The following is a 23,496-nucleotide window of genomic DNA, read 5'->3' on the forward strand; positions in this document are numbered from 1 at the left end:
AACAGATGATGGGATGGTTTTTAGTGGTAGTGTCACTAACCTCTTAAGGTTGACCATGGCCCAGGGGATACCAGTGGGGGTGTTGAAGGCAGGAAGCAGCTTCTCAGCTAGCTGGACTGCCTTCAGTTTGAAAACCTAGAGAGTGTGAGAGAAAGGGTTCACGTTAAACATATACACTTCATTCATTTGCCCGGCTAAATGTTCGACTCAAAAACCTGACAAACACAAGCATAAAACAACTGCCAACGACCAAACAAATGCAGAATGTTGGATACTGGGAGAGACATGAGTGCTAAATGACGGCCACAGAGCTGAGCAGATTTTTGGAGAATACAGAAATCTTAATATATGCAAAACCTCCCTTCAAACTGTGCTGCAGTTTGAGAGAAATACCGATATCTCTAGGGAGAAAACCTTGCAGGGCATAGGACACAGTCTAGATTTCTATTATCATGACTGGCGTCTAATTTCTACAGACTGATGCAGAGAAATGGACATGTGTTCGTTTGGAGATTACACAAGTTCTGCTGCTAGTTTGACAGATGAAGGCTCAGAAGCCCTTGCTGCAGCGCTTGTTCTTTTCTCAGCTTGCCAATCAAAGAGATAAAAGGAAACTAAGGTTATTCTACTGCTGAACTAACTGAATACCAGTAAATGCTGAAAGCTGAAAATGCCACTGTGGATGTTGTGAGTCAGCTCAGCAGCGACTGAGACGACAACATCTACTGAAAAGACCTTTTTCCAGCAGCAGGCGTTTACTTTCATCTGCGGTCAGTTGACATTCTAATAAACTATCTTACACATTTTACATCATATTTGAATAGAACAGAAAGAAGATGGCTTTTGTTTCCATTCTAAATTGCACAGGACCTTTATTTTGCTTTTGTTTCTGTTTGATGTCAGTGAGATAGGATATTCTTAATATGGTCATCTAAAGGACACAGATCCAGCTGTGAGAACAGAAGCACACCTGCAGAACGGGTGGGTGGTTGTGGTGGGAGTGTGGGGGGGAAAGTGGTGTAGTGTTGCAGGAATGCCAGTGAATGCCGATGTTATGGCCTTTCAATAGTCAAAGTAAAGAGTGAAAGCGATTTATTTTTTACTCTAATTTTCTCTTTTATGCAATTAAAATAGTACAATTACAAATCCTCTTTGGGGGTTGCGTCAGTAAGGGTATTCAGTGTAAAACTCTGCTAAATCAAACATGCAACCCACTGAGGTGACCTCCTGTGGCAGGGAGGAGCCAAATGTAGCCTCTTTATATATTTTATTATAAGAGTCATAATAAATTTAATCTGCCTTGCAATAGTTTTACATCATGTTGTATGTCCACATATAACTGACACTAGGAAGACAGACATGTTTTGGTGTGCACGGCTTTATGCACACAAGTTCAATCTCGTGTCCTGCCTGATTTTTAAGCTACTTTTAAAAAATTTTTCCAACAGCCATTTTTGTAAGGCAACATTAAACATGGATGTAGCTTCTGGGTTGAAAAAATTAAGCCAATGCATAAGTGCCTAAAAACCTGCATTCTATCTGAAAACCACCACATGTCAATAACAGTTATTACCAACCCCCAGTGGTTGGTAATAACTCTAATAAACATTAACACAAGAGAAGAAGACACCCTACAATGAGTTAAAACATGAACTTGTTACTTATTACTGCTTCAAAATCTTATTTGGTTTTCATATCTACCCATTTTCAGTGATATCTACTTTAATAGCAGGAAATTAACTAGGCTTATAATTCCTTTGTCTCTCTCTTTTCCATATTTTTTAAGAAACCTATATCTGACAACTGCATAATAAAACGCGAAATTCTGTTTTTGGCGTGCCACCCCAATATTTTAGTGCCCCCCCATATGGGAACCCCTAAGAAATCAGTCTTAAATAATTCTCTCCCTCAGACACTAAGACAGGCTTCAGTCTCATTACTGCATAAAGAAGGAAAGGATCCTACCTGTTGTGGCTCCTATCGACCAATAAGCCTTCTTAATGTAGACTTTAAAATCTTATCCAAACTGCTAGCAACCCGTTTGGAAAGAGTTCTCCCTTCTATTATATCAGACGAACAGACAGGCTTTATTAAAGGAAGACATTCCTTATTTAATATACGGTCCCTTCTTAATATAATATACTCCAAAAATCATAGCACTGTCCCTGAGGTGGTGATCTCACTGGATGCTGAAAAAGCATTCGATCGAGTGGAATGGGGGTATCTTTTTGCAGTCTTGAGGAAATTTGGTTTTGGTGACAGTTTTATATCTTGGATTCATCTTTTATATACTACGCCACTGGCATCTGTTTGTACTAATGATGTGAATTCTGAGTATTTTACTCTATCACGTGGTACACGTCAAGGTTGCCCACTCTCACCTTTACTTTTCACTTTAGCAATAGAGCCTCTCTCTGTGACTCTCAGAACGTCGCCTCTGTTTCAAGGGGTTATTCGTGGTGGTACGGAATATAGGGTTGCTCTGTATGCAGATGACTTATTACTATATGTTACAAATCCAACAATTCAAGTATTTCCTCTATAATGAAAATACTTCTGAGTTTTGGCTCTTTCTCTGGGTATAAGATTAATATACAAAAAAGTGAATGTTTTCCTATAAACCCAGTTGTAAAAGAGCTTAGACAGACAGATTTTAATTTCCATTTAGCTTCTTCAGGTTTTAGATATCTAGGAGTGCATATTACCAGTTCATTTAAAGCTTTGCGAACAGCAAATCTTAACCCTTTGCTGACCTATGTAAGGTTGGCTTTTCAAAGGTGGGCAAATCTTCCTGTATCACTTCTTGGCAGGATTAATATTATAAAAATGAATATCCTACCTAAATTCCTCTATCTTTTTCAGTGTATCCCATTGTTTCTACCTAAGTCCTTTTTCAAATCTGTGAATCAAATGATTTCATCATTTATATGGGCAAATAAGACCCCCAGGATTAGTATGTCCTCACTACAACAGGGTAAGCTCAGTGGGGGTCTTGCTCTGCCCAACTTGATGTTTTATTATTGGGCAGCCAACATTCAGAAGTATACCTATTGGCTGCCTGATCCTCAGGCGTCTTGGTGTTGCCTTGAGGCTCAATCATGTTTCTCTTCCTCACTCCCAGCACTATTATTTTCATCCCTTCCCGTTTCCCTGTTACGATTCACAGACAACCCCTGTTCTAATTGGCTCTCTAAAAATATGGTATCAATTCCGGCGTCACGTCAATTCTGTCTCTGCTTCTGCTCTGACCCCAATCTGCAAAAACCACCTCTTCCCCCCGTCCCTGGTGGACTCCTCCTTCCGTATATGGGCAAGAAAAGGTATCAAATGTTTTTATGACTTCTTCAAAGATAACATTTTTCTCAGCTTTAGTGACCTTTGTTCTTTGTATGATTTGCCCTCGTATCATTTGTTCCGCTACTTTCAAATAAGACACTGTGCATCTTCTATCTTGCCAGAGTTTCCAAATCAGCCTCTCAAGCCTTGGTGGGAAGACTTATTCCAGTTGAAGCCTCACAGTAAGGCTCTAATATCACAAATATATACTTTAATTACGGCATCGGGCAATTACTCAACCAAGAAAATTGCCTCGAGTTGGGAACAGGAACTGGGTCTTCAGTTTGTTGAAGGTTACTGGGACAAAGTAATTGACAGAATTCATTCTTCAGCCTCATGTGCAAGACTCTCCCTTATTCAGTTTAGGACGGTATACAGATTACACTTCTCAACATCTAGATTATCTAAAATATACCCCAGCATTCCTGACCTGTGCAACAGATGCAACACCTCCCCCTGTGATTTAACTCATATGTTTTTTGCCTGCCCGTCACTTCAATTATACTGGACTTTTTACTCTGAAGTGCTCTCTCATGTTTTGAGCGTTACTCTCAAACCATGTCCACTAGTTGCCATTTTTGGTGTTTCTGAGGACGCCACCCTGAACCTTAGTCGTAAGCAACTGGATATTATCGCTTTCACTTCACTGCTGGCACGGCGTCGCATTTTGCTGTCTTGGAAAGCTTCTCACCCTCCAGCCCGATCACTTTGGCTGGAAGATGTTATGTTCTTTTTAAAAATGGAGAAAATAAAATTTAGACTCAGAGGAAATGTTAATAAGTTCTCACAGATGTGGCAGCCTTTTATCATTTACTTTAATTCGTTGAAAACACTTACAACAGACTGAACTTTTGTACCACAGGGTTCCCTTTTGTTATGGTTTTGGGAGGGAGTTGATTTTTTAAATAATTTTTTGTTTTTTGTTTTTTGTTTGTTTTTTGTTGTTTTCTGTGCGTGGGTTGTTGTTTTTTCTTCCTTTTTTCTTTTTTCTTGTTATCATCCGAATTTTAAAGGCATAATTTGTTTTGATATATGTCTTTATATCCGTTGGTACTTTCTGCATTGGGCCTGATATGTCAAATTACATGTGCAAAACTTTATAAATAAAGAGGAAAAAAAAGAAAAGAAATAATTCTTGAGGCGACACTGATCATGTCTGCTTTTTGCAACCAAGATGGCAACTGTGGAAACGCTCATCTCCAGGCTTCAAACGGAGCCTTGAGAAACCAGTGAGTGATCATGCTACCTACATCCATGTCTTATAGAGTCTATGGCCGAAATCTTGGCTGCGTGTAAGGAAGACACGTTTGAAGAGTCAGGAGACACAGGTTAAATTAATATAGAAGAAAACAAACAAAGTGGACAATATTGTAGAGCTTATGGTCCGAGTTGAAAAGATACAGTAAATGTAAGGACTTAATACAATATTATATTTTCAGTTGATATGCCCACTACTTATGGTAAGCTACATTAAAAATGCTGTATAACAAAAATGAACTGTTGTGCTTTGTTCTTCTTTTTTTTTTTAACCTCATATTGTACATTGTGGAGGGTTGTTAATAGCATCTGCATGGTTACAGTCTTATACGAAAACTATCATTCACTGTTACATGCCATGATAAGTGGCACTGCTGCTGTTCTTTTTCTCTTGTCTTCCAGGTGTAGAGCTTCCACCTACTGGTCCATTCAAATTGAACTGCTACGTATTTATTGGCTGATCTGAGCACAGTAAGCCAATTATACAACATTCAGAATATAAAATCGTGCAAAGTTAAAACAGTTAATCAAAAAAACATGATTATTGAACATGTGTGCTTATAGGAGGTGGAAAAAATATCATCACAGAGTCAATAAATTAATTAATAAATCAATGAAGTTCATGGAGTATTTGCACCAAAGAAATCCTATGAACTTAACAGAAGTTTCCACAATAATCAACAGAAACTGGGAGGTCTGGGTGAGCTGATATGGACCGACTCAAATCTGATCTCACTGCAGCACTTTAGTGAAGTGTGAATGGCAAACATGTTGCCAGTAAAAAGAAAATGGTTCAAGAATGCCAGGCCTGTAAAAAATTTCAATTTCCAGTTTTGCAATGTGTATTTCACTCATGGAGGACAGTTGTGGGACAAATGCCCAAAGAGGCCTTTATATAACTAGTAGACAGCAGTGCCACTGAGAGAAGTGGTTCAGCACAGGGCAGACGGAGGCTGATTCATCAACACAATCTGTCAGGGCTGAACAGTTTTATAGAGAGACCAGATCTATGGAAAATTCCTGCTGTCTCACAAAGTAAGAGGGAGCAATAACACATGCTGGTGTTTGCAGAATACTTAAGCAGCCAGGGAGACACTGTACAGAAGACTTGGAGGTCAAACTGTGGAGTTAAACATGAAACAAATAGAGACAAGGGGAGGGAGAGTGGGAATGACGCCGTCAAGCCGATGCAAAATAGGCCTGCATATGAACAAGATATGAATTGCATGAAAGGAAATGAAGAAAATTTACTCAGAAGGCTGAGAAGGGATGAAAGAGGCAGAGAGGAAAAGAATGATGAAAAAGTAGGCTGGTATAGACGGGACCACACCCAGGACAAGACTATCACATCTCATCTGAGGGCAGATGCTGTCCAACCAGTACTGGTGGGATTTTTATCAAACAGGCTGAATTATCTCAAACCAAACACACACACTACAAAGTAAAGGAGGACGGCTGACAAAATAAACTGAGACCCAGCTGAGCAACACTTATAAATGTGTGCAGATTTAAGATTGTCTCACAGTACAAGTAGCAACTTAAGTACTTAGAGGGGAGTGAGAAACTGTACAACTGAACCATGTTTGTTCTGTGTGTTTGAAAGCTTTCTTCAGAGACGTTGCACACTGTAAATGTGACTTTTACCTTCCACAACAATAAAGACTATTAAGGGCAACTTTGCTATTCTATGCCTCTTCTACACACATTAATATTTTATAGTCATACTGGTTTATTTTTAAAACACCAAATAAAACTATAATTTCAAGCAGGGACACTGTACGCTTTAGGAAACCTATGACACTAGCAGAAAATGATGGCAGTGTTGTTTCACCGTGCACGGTGTGTAAACAGCCGGTTAACTGCTGGGGATCACTTACAGAACTGTGGGCGTATGTGGAGCTGAAAAGCTGTTTCTTCACGCAGTGATAATGGCACGCCTATATTAGCAATTCCTATGGAGAGATTTGCCTTTACCTTCTGCACCCGACTGACTTTTTTTTGTGTCAGGTTGTGAAAGTTGCACTGTGCATGTACTCAGCCGTCATAAACCTTTCCATCTATCCGTGGCCTGTTGGCTGGGTGCACCGAGGCCCTTGACAAACTTTTATTGGCAATCTTGCTGCTGATGCCATCAAGCAGGAACAGGAGCCAAACGACCCACCGGGGAAACAGTCAGCCGCGTTCACAGATAAAATTGGACTCTTTATGATAATCATTTCCCTCCACTGCCTCCATTTACATGCAGAGCTACAAGGAAAAAAAATGTTAAGGAAAAGCAGCCAGAAACCAGATAGGTTTACTTTTCTAACAGACAGCACCAAAGAGAATCAGAGACAGATGTAGTGTTTCTGCTTAATAACTATCCGTACATTTGCCTGACTGATGCATTGCTACACTTAATACATGTAATGTTTGAGCCATTTTACTTGTTTTGAGGCAATTAAGCCTGATTTGAATCAAACTTTGTCAATGACTGCATTATTTAGTGAAAGTCATGTGGACATTTTTGGTACTAAATTTGTAGAAAAGTATGACAAGTGTAGCTTGATTATCCATTTATCACTTACAGTATATGAAAGGTTGTTGTTGTACCATCAGATTACATAAATGGGGCCTGTTTTGCTCTTTCCCAGCTTCATATTTTTAACCTAAGGTTCTCCCAGAGTTAGTAAAAATTATCATACTAAATACTGCATGACTTCCAAACTTCTTGATGTATGCTCAATCATCTAGGTAAGTAAATCTCCAAAAGTTGATTCTGTTCATCTGGATGCAGCGTTTTGTGGGAGAAACGTTTCGTCACTCATCCAGGTGACTTCTTCAGTCTCAGCTGACTGCAGGTTTCCCCAATCTTATAAACAGTACATTTGCATAATGACTGAAACCAGCCCACTGAAGGGACAATGGGCTGGGAGTAGAGCAGGGCGATATGGCCAAAAATATTTATCACGATATATATTTGAAAATTTGCGATAACGATATAACCGACGATATAATTGATGCGAGACAAAATACAACTCCACAACATTACTAGCGCAAAAAGACAACCTTCCATTTATTTTCACTTAAACAAGAAGCTGGTTTTTATGTACATTAAAGCTTTATAAAAATGTAACAGTGCAAATGCAAATCCCTTGCTGAAAGTTTAACCAAAAGGCATTTCCAGTAGAAATGGGCTGACATATCCTGAGCATAACCATGTATAATATCCACTGAAGTTAAAAAGAGGTGCTTTGCTACATTAAACTGCAGTGTGCAGTACGCATTTTTCGGACCATAAGGTGCACGGGATTATAAGGCACATTAAGCGAAACAAAGCAGTCAGATAAATCAAACTTTATTAAACTCATTCTTCTTGCTTCCTCCACTTCTGTATCATTGATTCATTAATGCTGCATTCTATCACAGCTGCTCTATTCCCATGTTGTTGCAGTATATTAATGACTAACCTCGTATTGTGGATGGATTATCTCAGTTGTTCTCCTGACTGAAGTTTGGTCCGTTTACAGCATCCTGCCATGCGATTGCATTTGTCTCGAACCATGAAGAACCTTCACGTTAACTTTTATAAGTGGAAAAGTGTTAGTGTTCGTCCTCCAGCTTCACTGTTTATGTTATGCTAACATAGCTGTGTCGCTAGCGATCACGTAGCACATCATTATATACCAGATAGCCCAACTTCAGTAACCCTACAAACGTCACTGCTGTTTAGTCTTCATTTATGTTGGAAGTGATAGCAGAGCTGTACGTTTGATTTTTTTCAGAAATCTCTCAGTCAGAGCATGCTATATCATGCTTAGGTAACTAGCGAAACTAGCGAGCTAACTTCCGCTAGCTTCCTGCTAACTTCTAACTCCGTTAAATGTAATAACTTTTGTTTTCATGGATGCCTGGAAGTTAAACTTTATAGTTACACCTGGTAAAGCAGCAATGCTGATCGTTTTATTAAAGATGAAAGAATTTAGACAGTTTTTAACTCTAAGTGATGCTGCAGTGTTGTTTGACCTGAAGATTACGGAGTTTAGGACCCAGATTACTCCCAGATTTAAGAGCATCTTAGTCCGACAAATATGACAATAACAACGGCCGCTTGCATGTTCTGCAAAAAAATGTGCTTTGTCGTGTATCTGACGGACAAACACCAAACCAGTTCCACATCACGGAAGTTGCACCATTTTTACAAACCAATTCTGGTTCATCTGTTTCACTCAACAATCGGCCATGTGCGTATGAAAACAAAGGCACTGCGCATGCGCGTTTTACTCCCATTCTATCGCGATATTTCATTTTCCTATCGTTGCCTAACATTATACCGGTATTACCGTGAACGGTATAATATGGCCCAGCCCTAGCTGGGAGGTCAGTTCCTTAATCTTAATTATGCAACTTCTCATGACCATTGATCAACAACCACTGATCAAAGCCCACTGACCAAAACCCACTGATCAATGGCCATGAGTACCATTCACAGAGAGTTGGGGAATGGCTACAATCACAGCATTGTAAGATGGTCACAGATGTACCCTTAGGCCCCCTCCTCGATTCAGAGATGGTCTTTCCCTTTTCACGTATATTGCCTCCTTGACTCCACGCTCAAACCAGCGTTCCTCCCTGTCACTGTGTCCTCATCCTTGAAAGAGTGTCCACTGGCCTGTAGGTGTAAATAGACTGCGGCGTCCTGGCCTGACGAGCTCTTCTGTGTTGTGCCATCCGCTTCGCCAGAGGTTGTTTGGTTTCCCCGATGTATAAATCCTGGCAATCCTCCTGGCACTTAACAACGTACACTATGTTACTTTGTTTGTGTCGGGGGACTCGATCCTTGGGGTGGACCAATTTTTGGTGCAGCGTGTTTTGGGGTTTGAAAGCCACAGAGACCTGGTATTTACAAAAAATGTATCTCAACTGCTCCGATACTCCTGACACATATGGGATCACTACAGGTTTTCGCTTGGGCAGCGGTTGTCCTTCTCTCCTGGATCGGCTGGAGCTTTTTCTAGGTGCCTTTCCAGCTTTTACAAAAGTCCAGCTGGGATAACCACATTTACTCAGGGCCCTCTTGATGTGCTGTTCTTCTGCTTCCCTGGCTGCTGTGTCTGTGGGGATGGTGTTTGCTCTGTGTTGTAGCGTCCTGATGACACCCAGTTTGTGCTCCAGTGGATGATGAGAGTCAAACCTTAGATATGTGTAGGTTTACGGTACATGTCAGCTTTTAGATGTCCCCCATTACTTATGGAAATCTCACAGTCTAAGAAGGCTAACCTGAGACTTTTCGTATCCTCCCTGGTGAATTTGATGTGTCAGTCCACTGAGTTAATGTGATCCGTGAAACGTTTCTCCCACAAAATGCTACATCCAGATGAACAGAATGCTTGCTTGCTTCTGCCTTATATACTGCATTTCCAGTTTTGCTTGCATGTCTCATTTATTCACACATAGTTGCCATTTTCCTAGCAAAATACAAAACAAAACAAAACAAAACAAAACAATGAGATGTGACTCAAGACCTTTGCGCAGTACAGAAAATAGAGAGCATAATAACAGGTCCTCTTCAACAGAGCAACAGAACAAAAAGCCTCAACATTTAACTGCCCTCGAACAGGTTGCTGAGAGATTTGGCATTAAGTAGCTCCAAGAGCGCGTCCTCATTTCGTATTCTTCATGTCTACTGAAAGTTATTCAACCTCAACTTTGACATTCTGTCCTATTCTCCAAATGATTACTTAATTGTGAAATGTACCACTGTTACATCATCAACAAACCAAAAAGAGAACCCTGCGTCCTCACTGCAGCGGAGTACCCAGAAGGCCTATGTGTATCTAATCAAATCAAATCATATCACTTTTATTGTCACATCACATGTGCAGGTACATTGGTACAGCACATGTGAGTGAAATTCTTGTGTGCGAGCTTCACAAGCAACAGAGTTGTGCAAAATACAATAATGTAAACAAGCAAAATACAAGAATGGCTACATCTGAAACTAATAAATATATGTACAATATATAATAGTATATGCATTTCTGGATGTGTATACTAAATATTTTTCTGTGTGTGTGTGTGTGTGTGTGTGTGTGTGTGTGTGTGTGTGTGTGTGTGTGTGTGTGTGTGTACACATATTTTACAAATTAAATAGAGTAAACAATAAATAAAATGTATAAAAATATACAGCGTTGAGACATGTGCAAAACAGTGGCATTACTGTACAGTATCTATTCTGTTGACATCATATTTACTGTAGCAAGGAGACAAGATTAGGATATTGAGAGCTGTGAGGTAAAATCCTTGGGGAGGATGAACCCAGACAGTGTGTTCTCTGGTGTTTCCCAACTTGTTTCTGTCATTCTCCCTCCAGGGCTGACAGCTTTAGGGTCCGGCCTTTTAAAATGCATTACAGAACGCCTCGAAAATCGACCACTGAAGGATGTACTCACCCAATGAACACACACGCACACACGCAGATGTGAAACACACAATCTATAGGGGAAAAAAGCGCCAAGGTCAGGCAGTGAATTTAGGTCTGGCACATATATTTTGTACCTGAATAAAAAACTGGAATGGCACTATGCTAATTTGAACTTATCACTGATATATCACTATGAGCCTTTGCTGTATGTTAGTTGCCAAGTAACAAGGCATTGTTGTACAGCAAAGATATGGGACAATGTGGAGACAGTGATGCCATTACATAGTTAGGTAATAAATCCTGGGGATCCTTAAAAATACTTGCTGGGTTAGTAGTGCCCTGAGGATGTGCGCATGTTTGTTTCAGTGGGTCAAATTCACAGAGAGCAGGTTCACGGTATGGCAGGAAAGGCTGGAGGTTTATAGGGGGACACCAGCTGGTTTTGTGGTCCTCGTGATAGACATTAATGCTGCTGGTACGAGAGGTTTCATTCTTACTGGGACCAGCTGTGCTAAGCATGTGTACAATGGTCCTGTATGCCCATTTGAATGAAACTACCTGCCAAATGGGGCATCTATGTTACATCCTAGGGACTTGGAAAGCTGCTTCCACCACTCAAACACGTCTTGAACTCGGTCAGTGATCCAGTTATTGCACATGGGGATATCAGTTGTAAGCTGCAGGCAGCTGGAAGAGACTAGCATCACTGCAAAGCACTCTGATAGGAGATGTCAGAGTATGATACAGAAGCACAGTGTGCACAAGTACAAAAAGGAAAAAATATAAAACATATACACAAAAACCATGAACAAATACACAACGTATAGCTTTAACTTTTATATTTGCAATTTAAAAAATGCAGCTGTCACCAACAGGTGGCAGAATAACATCTAGAACCAACAGTTAAGCCATTAGAAAAAACTGGAACCTCCCACTTGGCCGAGGCCTTTCTGTGCAGAATTTACATGTACTCCCCATAGGAGCTGGTTACCCCACACAGCCTGGAGACATGCTTGTTAGGTTAATTGGTGACTCTGAGCTGGCCATAAGTGTGGATGTGGGATTGGATGTGGCGACCTCTCCACCTCTAACCCTGCCCCTCGCCCTATAACCACTGGCATAGGCTATATTCACAGACCATAAAGTGGTTAAGCAGTTCAGATTGATGACAGTAGCCCATCCATTGAGAATAATAAAACGATGCTAATATTTGTGCAGTATTCCTGCTAGACTTTCTATCCACTGCAAAGGAAAACGCTAAGTTAGACATCTGTGCTGGTGGAACAATCTTTGCTCTCAACATAAAAGTCTTTAATCTGATGAAAAAGGACCTTCACTTTGTGTCCAAGCATTTTGAAGGAGACAATCTGTCACATTACTATGAGTGCAATGAAAGCTCCTGATGGCAGGGAAGCTAGTCTTACACAAACAATTCTCCTGCTGATGAAAATCACCCCTGCACTGCCTGAAAAGCACAGGAGGACAGGCTTTGACCCAGTCCTCCTCCTGGCGATATCAATAAGGCTAAGTGAAAAAAGCTAAATGTTCCACTCCATGCAATTTTGTAGCAGCTGGTACATGAGCATTGCCTCTGAAGTAACTGCCCTACATCACAGCAGGGTCTCTCTGCATTCCTCTTTCCTATATGTTCCCCATAAATATGAACCAGTGATACTTGCCCACTTAAATGTGATATATGGGAAATTCCACTGCAAAAAATAAATGATCAAACTGCCCTGTGAAGATTAACTCTTCATTTAGGTCCTTCGGTAAAAGAATAACTACGCATCACTTACAATACTAATGCTATTATAACAAAGTAAAATAAAACTCTAATTTGTATCATTCAGCAGGTACAGGTATGATTAATTATATTAAGCACCAACTCATTCCCCAGAGGTCACTCTCTGAAAAGAGCTGCTGTACAATTAAGCGCTTGCCTAAATGACTTAATAAGATCAACATTTCTCATACTGCGATACATACAGACACACACTCGCTATATGCAAGAAGATGCACACAGTCTCTGGTGTAAGCAGTGGGCCACAGTTGACATGTAATGGAGCCTCCTAAAGGGATTAAGGGGTAGACTGTGAAATGTGCTGAATGTGCCTGCTTGGTAAGAAGGGCCCTGGGGGCCAGCAGGAGAGACAGGATTAAGTCACCCCCACCCCCCGTGTGTGTGTGTGTGTGAATGGTTACAGTGTCATTTCCATACTTTGTCTTGCCACTTTGCTATCACTTGATCCATTTGCTTATATTTTTTTGCACCCAATGGGCCAGGATCAAAGGCAGAAGGCACAAAGATGAGCTGCTGCAGAGAAAAACTCAAAGGCCATCATCAAACTGGCTCCGTGACAACTTCATTTGTTGCCATCGGAGTGAATCAAACAGACTGCCGTCAAATGTGACACATTATCCATTGAGCATTAACTGAAATGCTGCACTAATGCCTTTAAAAAGAAGCTATAACTGATGAGTTACTCTGCCTTCATCGGGTCTTGTTCTGGTGTGTCGTCCCACCTGACGCATTTAAATAGTCTCCACTGTATTTAGTATTTAGCTCAAAAGGCAATTCTTTGTCAAATGTTGCCATATTTTCCTGGAGGACAGCTAAAAATAGAACAAAGCTGACTTGTTTTTCCTATACAGGAAACGACTGAATGAAAATCAAAATGTCAGACAGCCACAAATAGCTGTAACTGGATGTTATGGTTATGTGATGTTTAAATAAAGCAAAATTTCAGATAAGCTTCTCGTGAAACTGAAGCACAACTTTCATATGAACTGTACACCTGCAAGTCTTCACTATTAATTCATACAGACATATCTTTCCCCCCCATTTCCCCATTCTACATCCTTCTCTTCTTTCCCTCATTAACTTAATTCTTTTAGCCTCTATCCTCTTTCTTTTCCTGTCTTCACAGCATGGTCCATTTCCCCACATCTTTCTGCTTGTCATCTCTGCTACCAAAATCTCTCACTCTTTTTCTGTCCTCCACCCCTCTTTGCACCCATTTCTCTCATGTCTCCACAGCTCTCTGGTTTAATCTCATTTGGGCTAACCTTGTTCTCCTTCTAGCTCCCTCCTCTGTTTGAGGTTGCGCTTTTCCCCCTCACTGATTTGCAAGTTTTGTTTGCAGAGAGAAATGTGTGAAGCTGTATTCAAATTTAAATTTCTCTCCTGTTTGTTACACCATCTTGGTTTCCCTTCCCCTCCCCTGAAAGTGTGCGTGCCTGCTGGCACAACAGCAGCCAGTTACTGAGCATGTCATCACAGCAATATCTGCAACGGAGAAAAGGATTCTTGGGGGAAGCTAGACAACTGCTGCTAGAAACAGCTGGGGTGGCCTCGATATGCACTGCTATCTTATGGTACCGAACGTCAATATTGATGCTACTTAACTTGAATCCAGTATATCTGCAAAATATATATATTGTAATCATTTTTTAAATCAACCTTTTTTCAGTGTTTTACTATTTCTTATCATATAAATGTGTATTTCATGTGATTTTGTGCAGAGTGCATTATGAGCCCCAATAATGTCCATACATGTGCTGTCCAATAATAATGAAAACTGTATGGCATTATGACATAGTCATAGATCAAAGTCTGTAAATGAAAGATGGCTACAGCTACTTGGTTTGAAAAATAAAGCTGGTGAGAAGTGCCTGAAAGTTGGCTTTGCTTGTAATGACCAGCAGAGGGCGACTCTTCAGGTTGTAAAAAGATGCTGACGCTGGGTGAAATCACCTGTAAAGAGTGTGCTGCACTAAAAAACTGATTGTAATTGCTTTGGACACAAACAAATTGCAGTGGTTTGCATGTAAAATGGTGATTTGTTTGCAAACACTCACTACTGTACTCTCTGAGCTGTAATGAAATTTGGTCAAGTGGAACATGTCCTTGCAGCTGCAACCAACACATTTCAAAAGGGAAGCTTTTACGTTCAGGTGAAAATTCTCTGTTTCTGATTTGCATTGCACTTCACAGTCTCATGACCACTTGATGAGCAGTTTGCAGTCAAGTTGGTGTCTTCTATAAAACTACGGCCAAGCACGGCAACCTACCAACCTAAAGTAACCACAAGCAAGTTTTCAGTGCAGCGCTGTACACCTCTTCCCTGCTTTTTCTGCCCTTACCATCATTATCTCAGCCCCTCTTCTGTCTCCACCACCCTCAGCTTCATTTCATGTTCCACTGCTGTCATTCTCCATCTCTTTCCCCTCCCTCCACCCATTCGCTTGTCCACAGGGTGGCTATGGCCGTTTATGCCTGCAGAGACTTCAACTTTTCTTTTGGATGCTCTCATCTCATTATCCTACATTACAGTGTTTTGCTTGCTCCCCCTGACCTTCTCCCTTCTCTGTGCAATCTGGTGTTCCTTGCTCAAATCATTCCCGTCATTGGACTTTTCCCTCCACCCTCTCCCACTACATTCCTTTATACCTATATCGCCTCCACTTTTCAATAACATCTAATCTTTACCTCTTTCCTGTTAATTCCCATTTTTCTTCCATATGACTTCATGTTGGTTTTTGTAACGTATGCTTGTTTAACTGAAACTCTTGCTACCTAGCTTCAAAGGGACAAGAGAGAGTAAGTAAGAGGGAAATAGTTTTCTTTAAGAGGACAGATTTAGAAAGCTTAATGGGTTTATAAAGAAGCACACATGGGCAAATTATTTGCATCCTTTTAAACACAGTAAAGTACTGCATTTAATTTTGTTTTACAACAACAAAGATATATCCTATTGAAGGCACAGGTAAAGGCAGTTAACTTCTAAGTCCTTTCCCTGCTTTGGTGCTTCAACCTGTTAAATGATTAGCAACATAAAGAAGCAATCTAGAACTACAACTCCACTATTTCATGAGGGCTATATTCTCAAAGTTCTAAAGAAACTCAAAGACATGACAGAACTTGTACAGTTGTAAAGAGCATTGGAGTCTCCATGGCAGATATCACTTTCATCGATAAAATCTTTGATCTAATCTTGCCTAACAAGCAAAGGATCTCTGGTTCGATCCCGGGAGGAGGCATAAATCCCTTTGGGCATTCATCAGGAAGGGCATCCAACCTAAAAATCTGCCAAATCAAATATATATGAAGCTACACACTGTGGCAAACCCTGACGAATAAGGGAGCAGTTGGGAAAAATTGCCCCGTCTAGGAGATACCAGCTGTAAAAATGTCTGCCTTCTCTTAACTATAACAGAATTGAAAGACGCTTGGCATTTAGCTAAAAATATCTGTCTTCAGACATCATGAGCGATTTAGTCACATAAATGAATAGTTTTCTAAAATCTATTTTTTCTACTACCACACTTAAGTTACACCCACCAACTAAAAGATGCTAGCTAAGGCCTCAATCGCATAGAGAACAGTTGGCAACCGGTTACGACAGGAAATAGACAATGGTCACCTTCAAAGGGAAAATTGTGCGTTACTGCAGACTACAGTCTACAGACAGACTACTACTACTGCTGCTACTACTCTGCAGACTACTTCTACTTTTAAAGGTTTTTGATGCAGGAAAACGCTTCCTGCATAAAGTGGAAACGACAAACTTGTTTCACCATTTAAGCAAAAAACAAAACACACCAGCCTATGAAGGAGATGCTAGCAGCTGGTGATGTGCAACCCCAGAAAATAAACATGTGAATGCACTGGGCAACAGTTTTTCTAAGTCAGCAGAAATTACTCACTTGAAACAGCGTAATGTAGTTTTGAGGCTATATCATCCACCACTTAGCGAGTACTCTGCAAGTGTTTTCAAACAATGACTGGCAACCACAGAAATCTACTTGAGAGCATGTAATTGCAAGGATTTCTCTCAGTGCACCACTGGATACATCTTTGTGACCCATTTCACCCAGCAACCACTTACTCCCTAACAATGCCTGACCAGTGAGGTCACTGACTGGTCTCTAGACCTACATGACTGGGGCTTAGCGATCAATTTCACCTAGCGTCTGTTAGCAACCACGAGCAACTTGCAACTATAGTCAGGGAATACTCCGTTTTAATAACGACTTTTATCTTTACTTTGGGTGTTTGTAAAAATGATCAGATGATCATATTTAATAATTTTAACCTTCCCTGAACTACACTTAGAGACAGGACGAGGAGTGCATGTTACTAAACTATGAATGACTTCACCATCCAGTGGGTCACACTGGACTGTTTGTTGGACTGGGCCTGCAGGCTGTATATTTACACCCTCACAAAGAAAATCCAGAGGAATAAACATCATTACAGGCCAAAGGGGAAAACAAACATTTGATTTTAAGGTGAACTGGCCTGTTAAGTTCCCCTCGCTAAATCAGGTGCAAAAAATTGTTGCAACACTCACTACAGGAGCAATGGGAAACAACTTTGCATAAATGCAGAGAAAACCACTGACCTGCTTCAACACCACTATAACACATACACTACACAGTTTATTTAACTGACAGCAGAGGCCAGCACTCTGTTACGCCATACACGGTCTCTAAAGCCTTACATATCCACTGTAACAACCAGACACGGTGTTTTTTGGCAGGTATAATACCAGGCAATTGTCATTTTAGTGTGAGTATAGATACTATGTTTCAGTGGTTTGTTTTCTTCTGTACAGTAAAACTGCCAGTGCAAGAGGCAAGTTTGAGAAAAACCTAAAAAAAATAAATATATCATACATAAAAATAACTCAGCCATACAGCCATATCTTTGTTCTTGTGTTGGAGCATTTTATTTTCATACTATTTGCCAGTGAAAGTAACTGATGACTTTGCAGATTTATTAGCAACTTCACACAGCAGAGGAAGAAGCCGTCCTCCAACTGTCAGCAGGGCTGCAGCCATAGATTATTTTAGTAATTGATCTATTCCCCCCAAACAATTCCTTCAACCTTAGTATTGAAAAATACTGGCGGCCGCCAGTGCCGCCCTTCAGCCTCTTAGTAGAGACACCTTGACCTTGAGGTCGACTTAAAGTTCACTGTGATTCAAATTTGTCCAAGTTATCTTAGTGGTAACACCTATGGTAGCAATTTTAATCCTACTTTCTCGAGTTATTGCATTCACAAACTTGGGTGTCCAAACTGCCTGCCTGGTGGGGTGATGACTATAGCCACGAGCCTTTTATAGCTGAAGGGTAAAAACCACCATAAATACTAAAATTTATTTTTCTCCTCTTTCTTGAGCTGAAAATGTTTCAAATTTATATCCAATTGTAAAAGGAGTCTATGTGAAAACCGCTGATTCAATTGTTTTTACACTGGGCTGGGGTATTGCTGGATACATAAGGATGGGGCAGTGTCCAGTCTCAGCAACATCCTTAGATACCATGGTCACCAAGGGATGCTTGGTTGCCTCACTAAAGCCCTTTTTCTATTAGTACCTACTCGGACCTGCTCGACACAACGTGAGGCAGTACGGCTCGTTTTCCATTACAATTGAGTACCGATGAATGTGTTTAACTCACTATATCAATGTAGCCAAACTGACATCATTTGTACGCGACATGAACACTAAAACAAAGGTGGCTGTTACTCCCCTCGAGTCGTAATAAAGCTCAACTTGTTCTTTATGTTTTAACTGACATTTATTTCGGACAGGAGGATTCTTCGACATGCCTTAACATGTAATGATGTCCAACCACAGCCGATACAATGCCGTCAGAACTAAAAAGAAATACAAACTTAAATGAATATTCTTAATAAAGCCCTTAAGCATTATATATGGCGAAACATTCCAACAAAACAATCAATAAAATACACATTACACCTCACACTGCGGTAATTGCACGAGAATATCACGCAACACTAGCGTATTTACATACAACGAAAATAAACAAAAGAAAACATTTACCTCATTGGCCTCACTCCAAGGGAATAAAACTTTAATCCTTACATCGTGGGGAGGTCCAAAAAAGGCACTCTTTTATTTATCTTACTGTGGACCTGCAAACCTCGTGGCTCGTCTCTCAATTAGCTTGCTGAGTGTGCCAGCCAAAAAATACCCTCTTAGCAACAACAGACTGAACTATAGAAAAGGTTCCTATCTAATTGCACAATTAGCAAAAATAACACATTTAAACATATAAATCCAATGAACAAAACATGAATTACTATTGATTTATTTCTTAATATTTCAACTACTAATTGTTTCAACCTTACATATCTAATAAAATGAACTTAAATGCGAGAGTTGCCTATGACGGCAGCTACAGTGGCAGTTGAGGCCATTTTATACCTGCTGCTCGGTTTGTGGCTTTTAGTCAGACTCGGGGACATTTGGATTGCTTGGAAATCCTGTTGAGTAGGCACTAAAAAAAAAAGTACCTTGTGCCAGGTACTATGACCTAATAGAAAACTCTAAAATGAGTGTCGGGTCGCACCGAGCCAACCTGAGCAGGTACTAATGGAAAATGGCTCTAATTGCAGCCAATTCTAAATGAAAGTGTACACAAAATATAATTTATATCAAATTCCTTTAGAAGAACAGACAAACAAGAGAGAAGCGAAAGATTGTGGAGACTAGTGCAGACAGGCGTTGAGTAGAGTAGGACAAAAAGAGTGACTAAAGACAGGAGAGGAGAAGTTTGGAGGACATAAGAGAAAAGGAGTAGAAAGGAGAGTCTAAAAGAATAAAGCTGGGGACAGACGAGGAGTAAACACAATCCATCACTGCTGCACTGTTTCCACTCTCTCAGGCAAACACCTTCTGAATGTTGATCTCCAACCCTCCTGCTCTTTGTTCTTCTACATTTGTCTGCTGCACCTTCATTTCTGTCTTTATCTGTTTCTCCCTGGCTGGCTTTTATCACTTTGGTTTTGCTTTCTGTCCTTTATTCAATCTTCCTGAGTGTTTTCTCAGATTCTCGTTTTGTCTTTCTCGTTACCTTGTCTGTGTTTATATCTTTTGGGACTGCACTGTTGGAGACTGACAAATACAACCAATAATAACTAGGAAGCCTTATCTGACGAGGCTGCCCTTGGTCCTCTTCCACACAGATTACATCGGTGGGTTTGTTTTGTAAATTGCTTGTATTGTTTTGGCTTTCCCTACTTGAGCTTCTTGGAAATTTAGAGATCAGAAATTTGCACATTGAGGTTACCCAAAGAAAAAAGAGCAAGCATGGTGGCTTCTGAGGAAACTTCAAAGCTCTCAACGTGACAGGAAGCTTCTGCAACGCGACAAAGCCAAATTCAGCTCAGCAATGTCTTACATTCTTGCCAGCTGTCCCAAGCAGCAGCATGCGTTTCTAATATCATTACCCTCTCATTTCCTGTATGGCCCAGTCTTGCCGTTCTGTGATGCAAGGCAGACTCAACCTGAAGCTGCGAGTCTTCATAACTTACTGGTCTGAAAATAAAGCCAAAGTGAGCATGCTTTAAATCTGTTTTTTAATGGCCGGGGGGACTGCTGTGGTTTCAAATGTCTGAATGTATAGAAGTCAACAGGAAAAAATGACTCCTTAGATGCCCTGATCTATGTCCTGAAAAAAGCCAAAGCGCTCATGATCTTAATCGCTATTACAGCCATACTCAATGGGTTTTTTTGTAAATTACAGTCCCCACTGGTGTCCAAAGTGATAATAATCCTCACTGCCACCCCAAACCAAGGTTTCCAAAAAGATGGCAACAGCAGACGCTCAAAGCTTCAAAAACAAGACGCAAACCAGATGATGTCCCAGTGGCTATAGCCATCATTTATAAACAGTATGAGGAACTGAACAACAAGCACTGGTTTAACGTCCAGTAAGAATTGTATCGTATATGAAAACAGAGTTTGAGTATTCAAATTCTGCGTTAGAAGCTGTGGTAATATTAAAGTCTGAAATTTGCAAAGAGCGAGATGAAAGTGTGCACAGACAGATAAAAAAAATAGAATTAACTCTCTATAACAGTAAATATATATATGTTGTGAAGCTGTATTCTGTGCAGGAATATACAGTATGTGAAAAAAATTCTTAATATAATCAAAAAGGGGAAAAATAATAACTGAGGTACTAGTGTCCATGTTTGCGTATTCATGGAAGTTGAAATTAAAACAAAAAAGTTTTTATTTAAAGTGAAAATAGCTCAGTTTTGTATAGTTAAAGAGCCATTATAGAGGCAGTGAGCTCTGTAAACGCTGATTTGGAAGATGATAGGGGTGGGGGGGAAAAATCGATACTATGTAGTATCGTGATATTTTGTTTGCTAATAATAGAATAGAATAGAATTCAACTTTATTGTCATTGCACATGCACAGGTACAGGGCAACGAAATGCAGTTTGCATCCATCCAGAAGTGCTTTAGTGATATAGATATATTACAATATATATTAGCAATAATATAGATATGTGAGTATATTACAGAAATGGGTCTATTATGGTATGTTATAATGTACACGGTATGAAGTATGTTGTGAATATTCTATAACTATAAGTATGTACAGGCTGTAGTGAGTACAAGCTATGTACAGGATATGAACAGGATATAAATATGAAAAACTATACAGAATATGAAATAAATAACTTTACAGAATCTGGGATATACAGCTATACAGAAATGGGAACTATGCAAGTTCCCATTTCTGTATAGTATCGATAAATAATGTATCGATACAGGGACAGCAGAAATCGATATTTTGTTACAAACAATTTTTCGTGGAATGGAACATGCTCTGACTTCAGAGCCTGTTGATCCTTTTTCTGAGCAAGAATCCTGACATTCCTTCACTGTCCAAATGTGTTTAACTTTTTTTTGGGCAGCAATAAACATGACAGTTTACCTGTTTTAATTTAAGACATGTTTTATTTTAGTTAAGTTTAAAACTTTTTTATTTAATGTAAAATTATATTTTGTTTTCATTTACTTTCAAATTCTTCAGTTGCTGAATGGGCTGCATAGTTTTCATAAATTGCATAGTTCAGAATAGCTATAATCGTACCAGGTGGTTGCATTCAGTTAAGTTGGACTAGACTGTAATACAAACCGTTCAGTTTGTCAACAATAAAACTGACTGAAAGGAGAAAAAGACTGAGTGTGAGACTTTGATATTAGATAAAATGAATATTGATAAAGTTTACCTTTATGTACAGAATCTGAATATCGCAAAATATTTTTAAACATTGCAATAATATCGTATCATGCGTTAAGTATTGTGATAATATCGTATCGTGGGATGTATGGTGATTCCCACCTCTAGAAGATGAGTACTTCTGGGCTTTAATTAATGCTTATTTATCTATACATGTGGGCTCAGATTAGAACACGAGCAAAATGTATACAAAACCAGAGCATTAGTGTTTCTGTGCATTTGTTTGGGGCCATGTGTTTTCTTGCGTTAACTCTAAATCAATCCATCACTATCTGTGACTGTCCCACACACATACAGCTACAAGGATTCACTAACATCCAACATGGGACAGACCTTTAACGCCCAGTTCATCACCAATCCTAAGCTGTTGTTTTTTTTCAATCATCTGTTACCACTTTTTTTTTTTTTTTATAACAATCTGTATTTATTCTACTGCTGCCTGAACAGTAGGAGGGTTAAATGCCTTGCTCAAGGACATGTTCAGTGAGAGTGAAGAATGAATCTGACTTGCTTTTTCCCCTCCAGAGTCATTCATCATCCTCACTCCCCACTCACATCTCTTTATCTGTAACAATCACCTCCAAACACCCTCCACTCATCTTCACTGTCCCATCGCACAGGTTTCTCCACCCTCTCCTCTGTTCCCTCCATCACTGTCTCTCCTCTAAGCCCTCCCATGCTCGATCTCCCTCTTTTTCCACCTCCCACTGCTTCTATTATCACTCCAGTGGGCTCTGATGAATGACTGAGTTTGATTTGGGTGGGGGAAGTGAAATTGAGCAAGGGAATAGGAGGTGAAGTGCAGTGTGGGGAACAAGAGTGGCATTAAGTTTTGCTTGTGAGCCACTTGGGCTTCTGTTGTTATTCGCAGTAAATTATCACAATGTTTATCGGTTCCATAAATCCAACCCACAACCTCTGGACACTCAGTGTGACTGAGTAAAGTTTGTTGAGCATTTTTCAGTGAGTGGGCAGAACAAGATTGTTTTTTGGTTTTTTTAAAATCTGCTTCTGAAACATTGCAAATGACTAATCTGTTCTCTTCATGGCTTTAATTACCCAACAAAACAAACGTGTTACTTTTAGGGTGTTTAACGGTCTTTCATTCCAATTTTCAAATAAGTTTTTTGGATTTCTCCTCAGCTGTTAACCAAAATCTAATTGTAAATAAATGGTTAGTTTATGCTTATGCTTTCTACTCTCTCCACTAAAAAAGAAATACAAAACTTGAACTTTGAGACACTCACGTCTATATTTACCCTCTTTTTAATTCAGCCACAGCTTCCCCTTATAGCAGGGATGTGACATACAGCCCACTTTAAACTTAAGTGGGCCTGCTGCCTTACCTCTGTGATATTATCTTCATCTATTGAACTTATGTAAGGACGCTTGGCGACATGCAAGCAACCAAGTCAAAGACTCCATGTCTG

At 39.9% G+C, this 23,496-nt stretch overlaps 1 protein-coding gene across 3 annotated transcripts in view; it reads right to left on the minus strand.

The window, feature by feature from the left end:
* The window catches only part of man1a2 (mannosidase, alpha, class 1A, member 2), a 142,621-nt gene that overhangs the window by 35,176 nt on the left and 83,949 nt on the right, over positions 1-23,496 (minus strand). For all 3 annotated transcript variants that reach the window (XM_004571991.3, XM_004571993.6, XM_004571992.6), the window contains exon 7: positions 41-135. In XM_004571991.3, coding sequence (XP_004572048.1) covers positions 41-135 — 95 coding nt within the window. The remainder of the gene's footprint in view (positions 1-40; positions 136-23,496) is intronic.

Source organism: Maylandia zebra, linkage group LG16 (assembly GCF_041146795.1).
Source record: "Maylandia zebra isolate NMK-2024a linkage group LG16, Mzebra_GT3a, whole genome shotgun sequence".
In the NCBI taxonomy this organism is placed as follows: domain Eukaryota; kingdom Metazoa; phylum Chordata; class Actinopteri; order Cichliformes; family Cichlidae; genus Maylandia; species Maylandia zebra.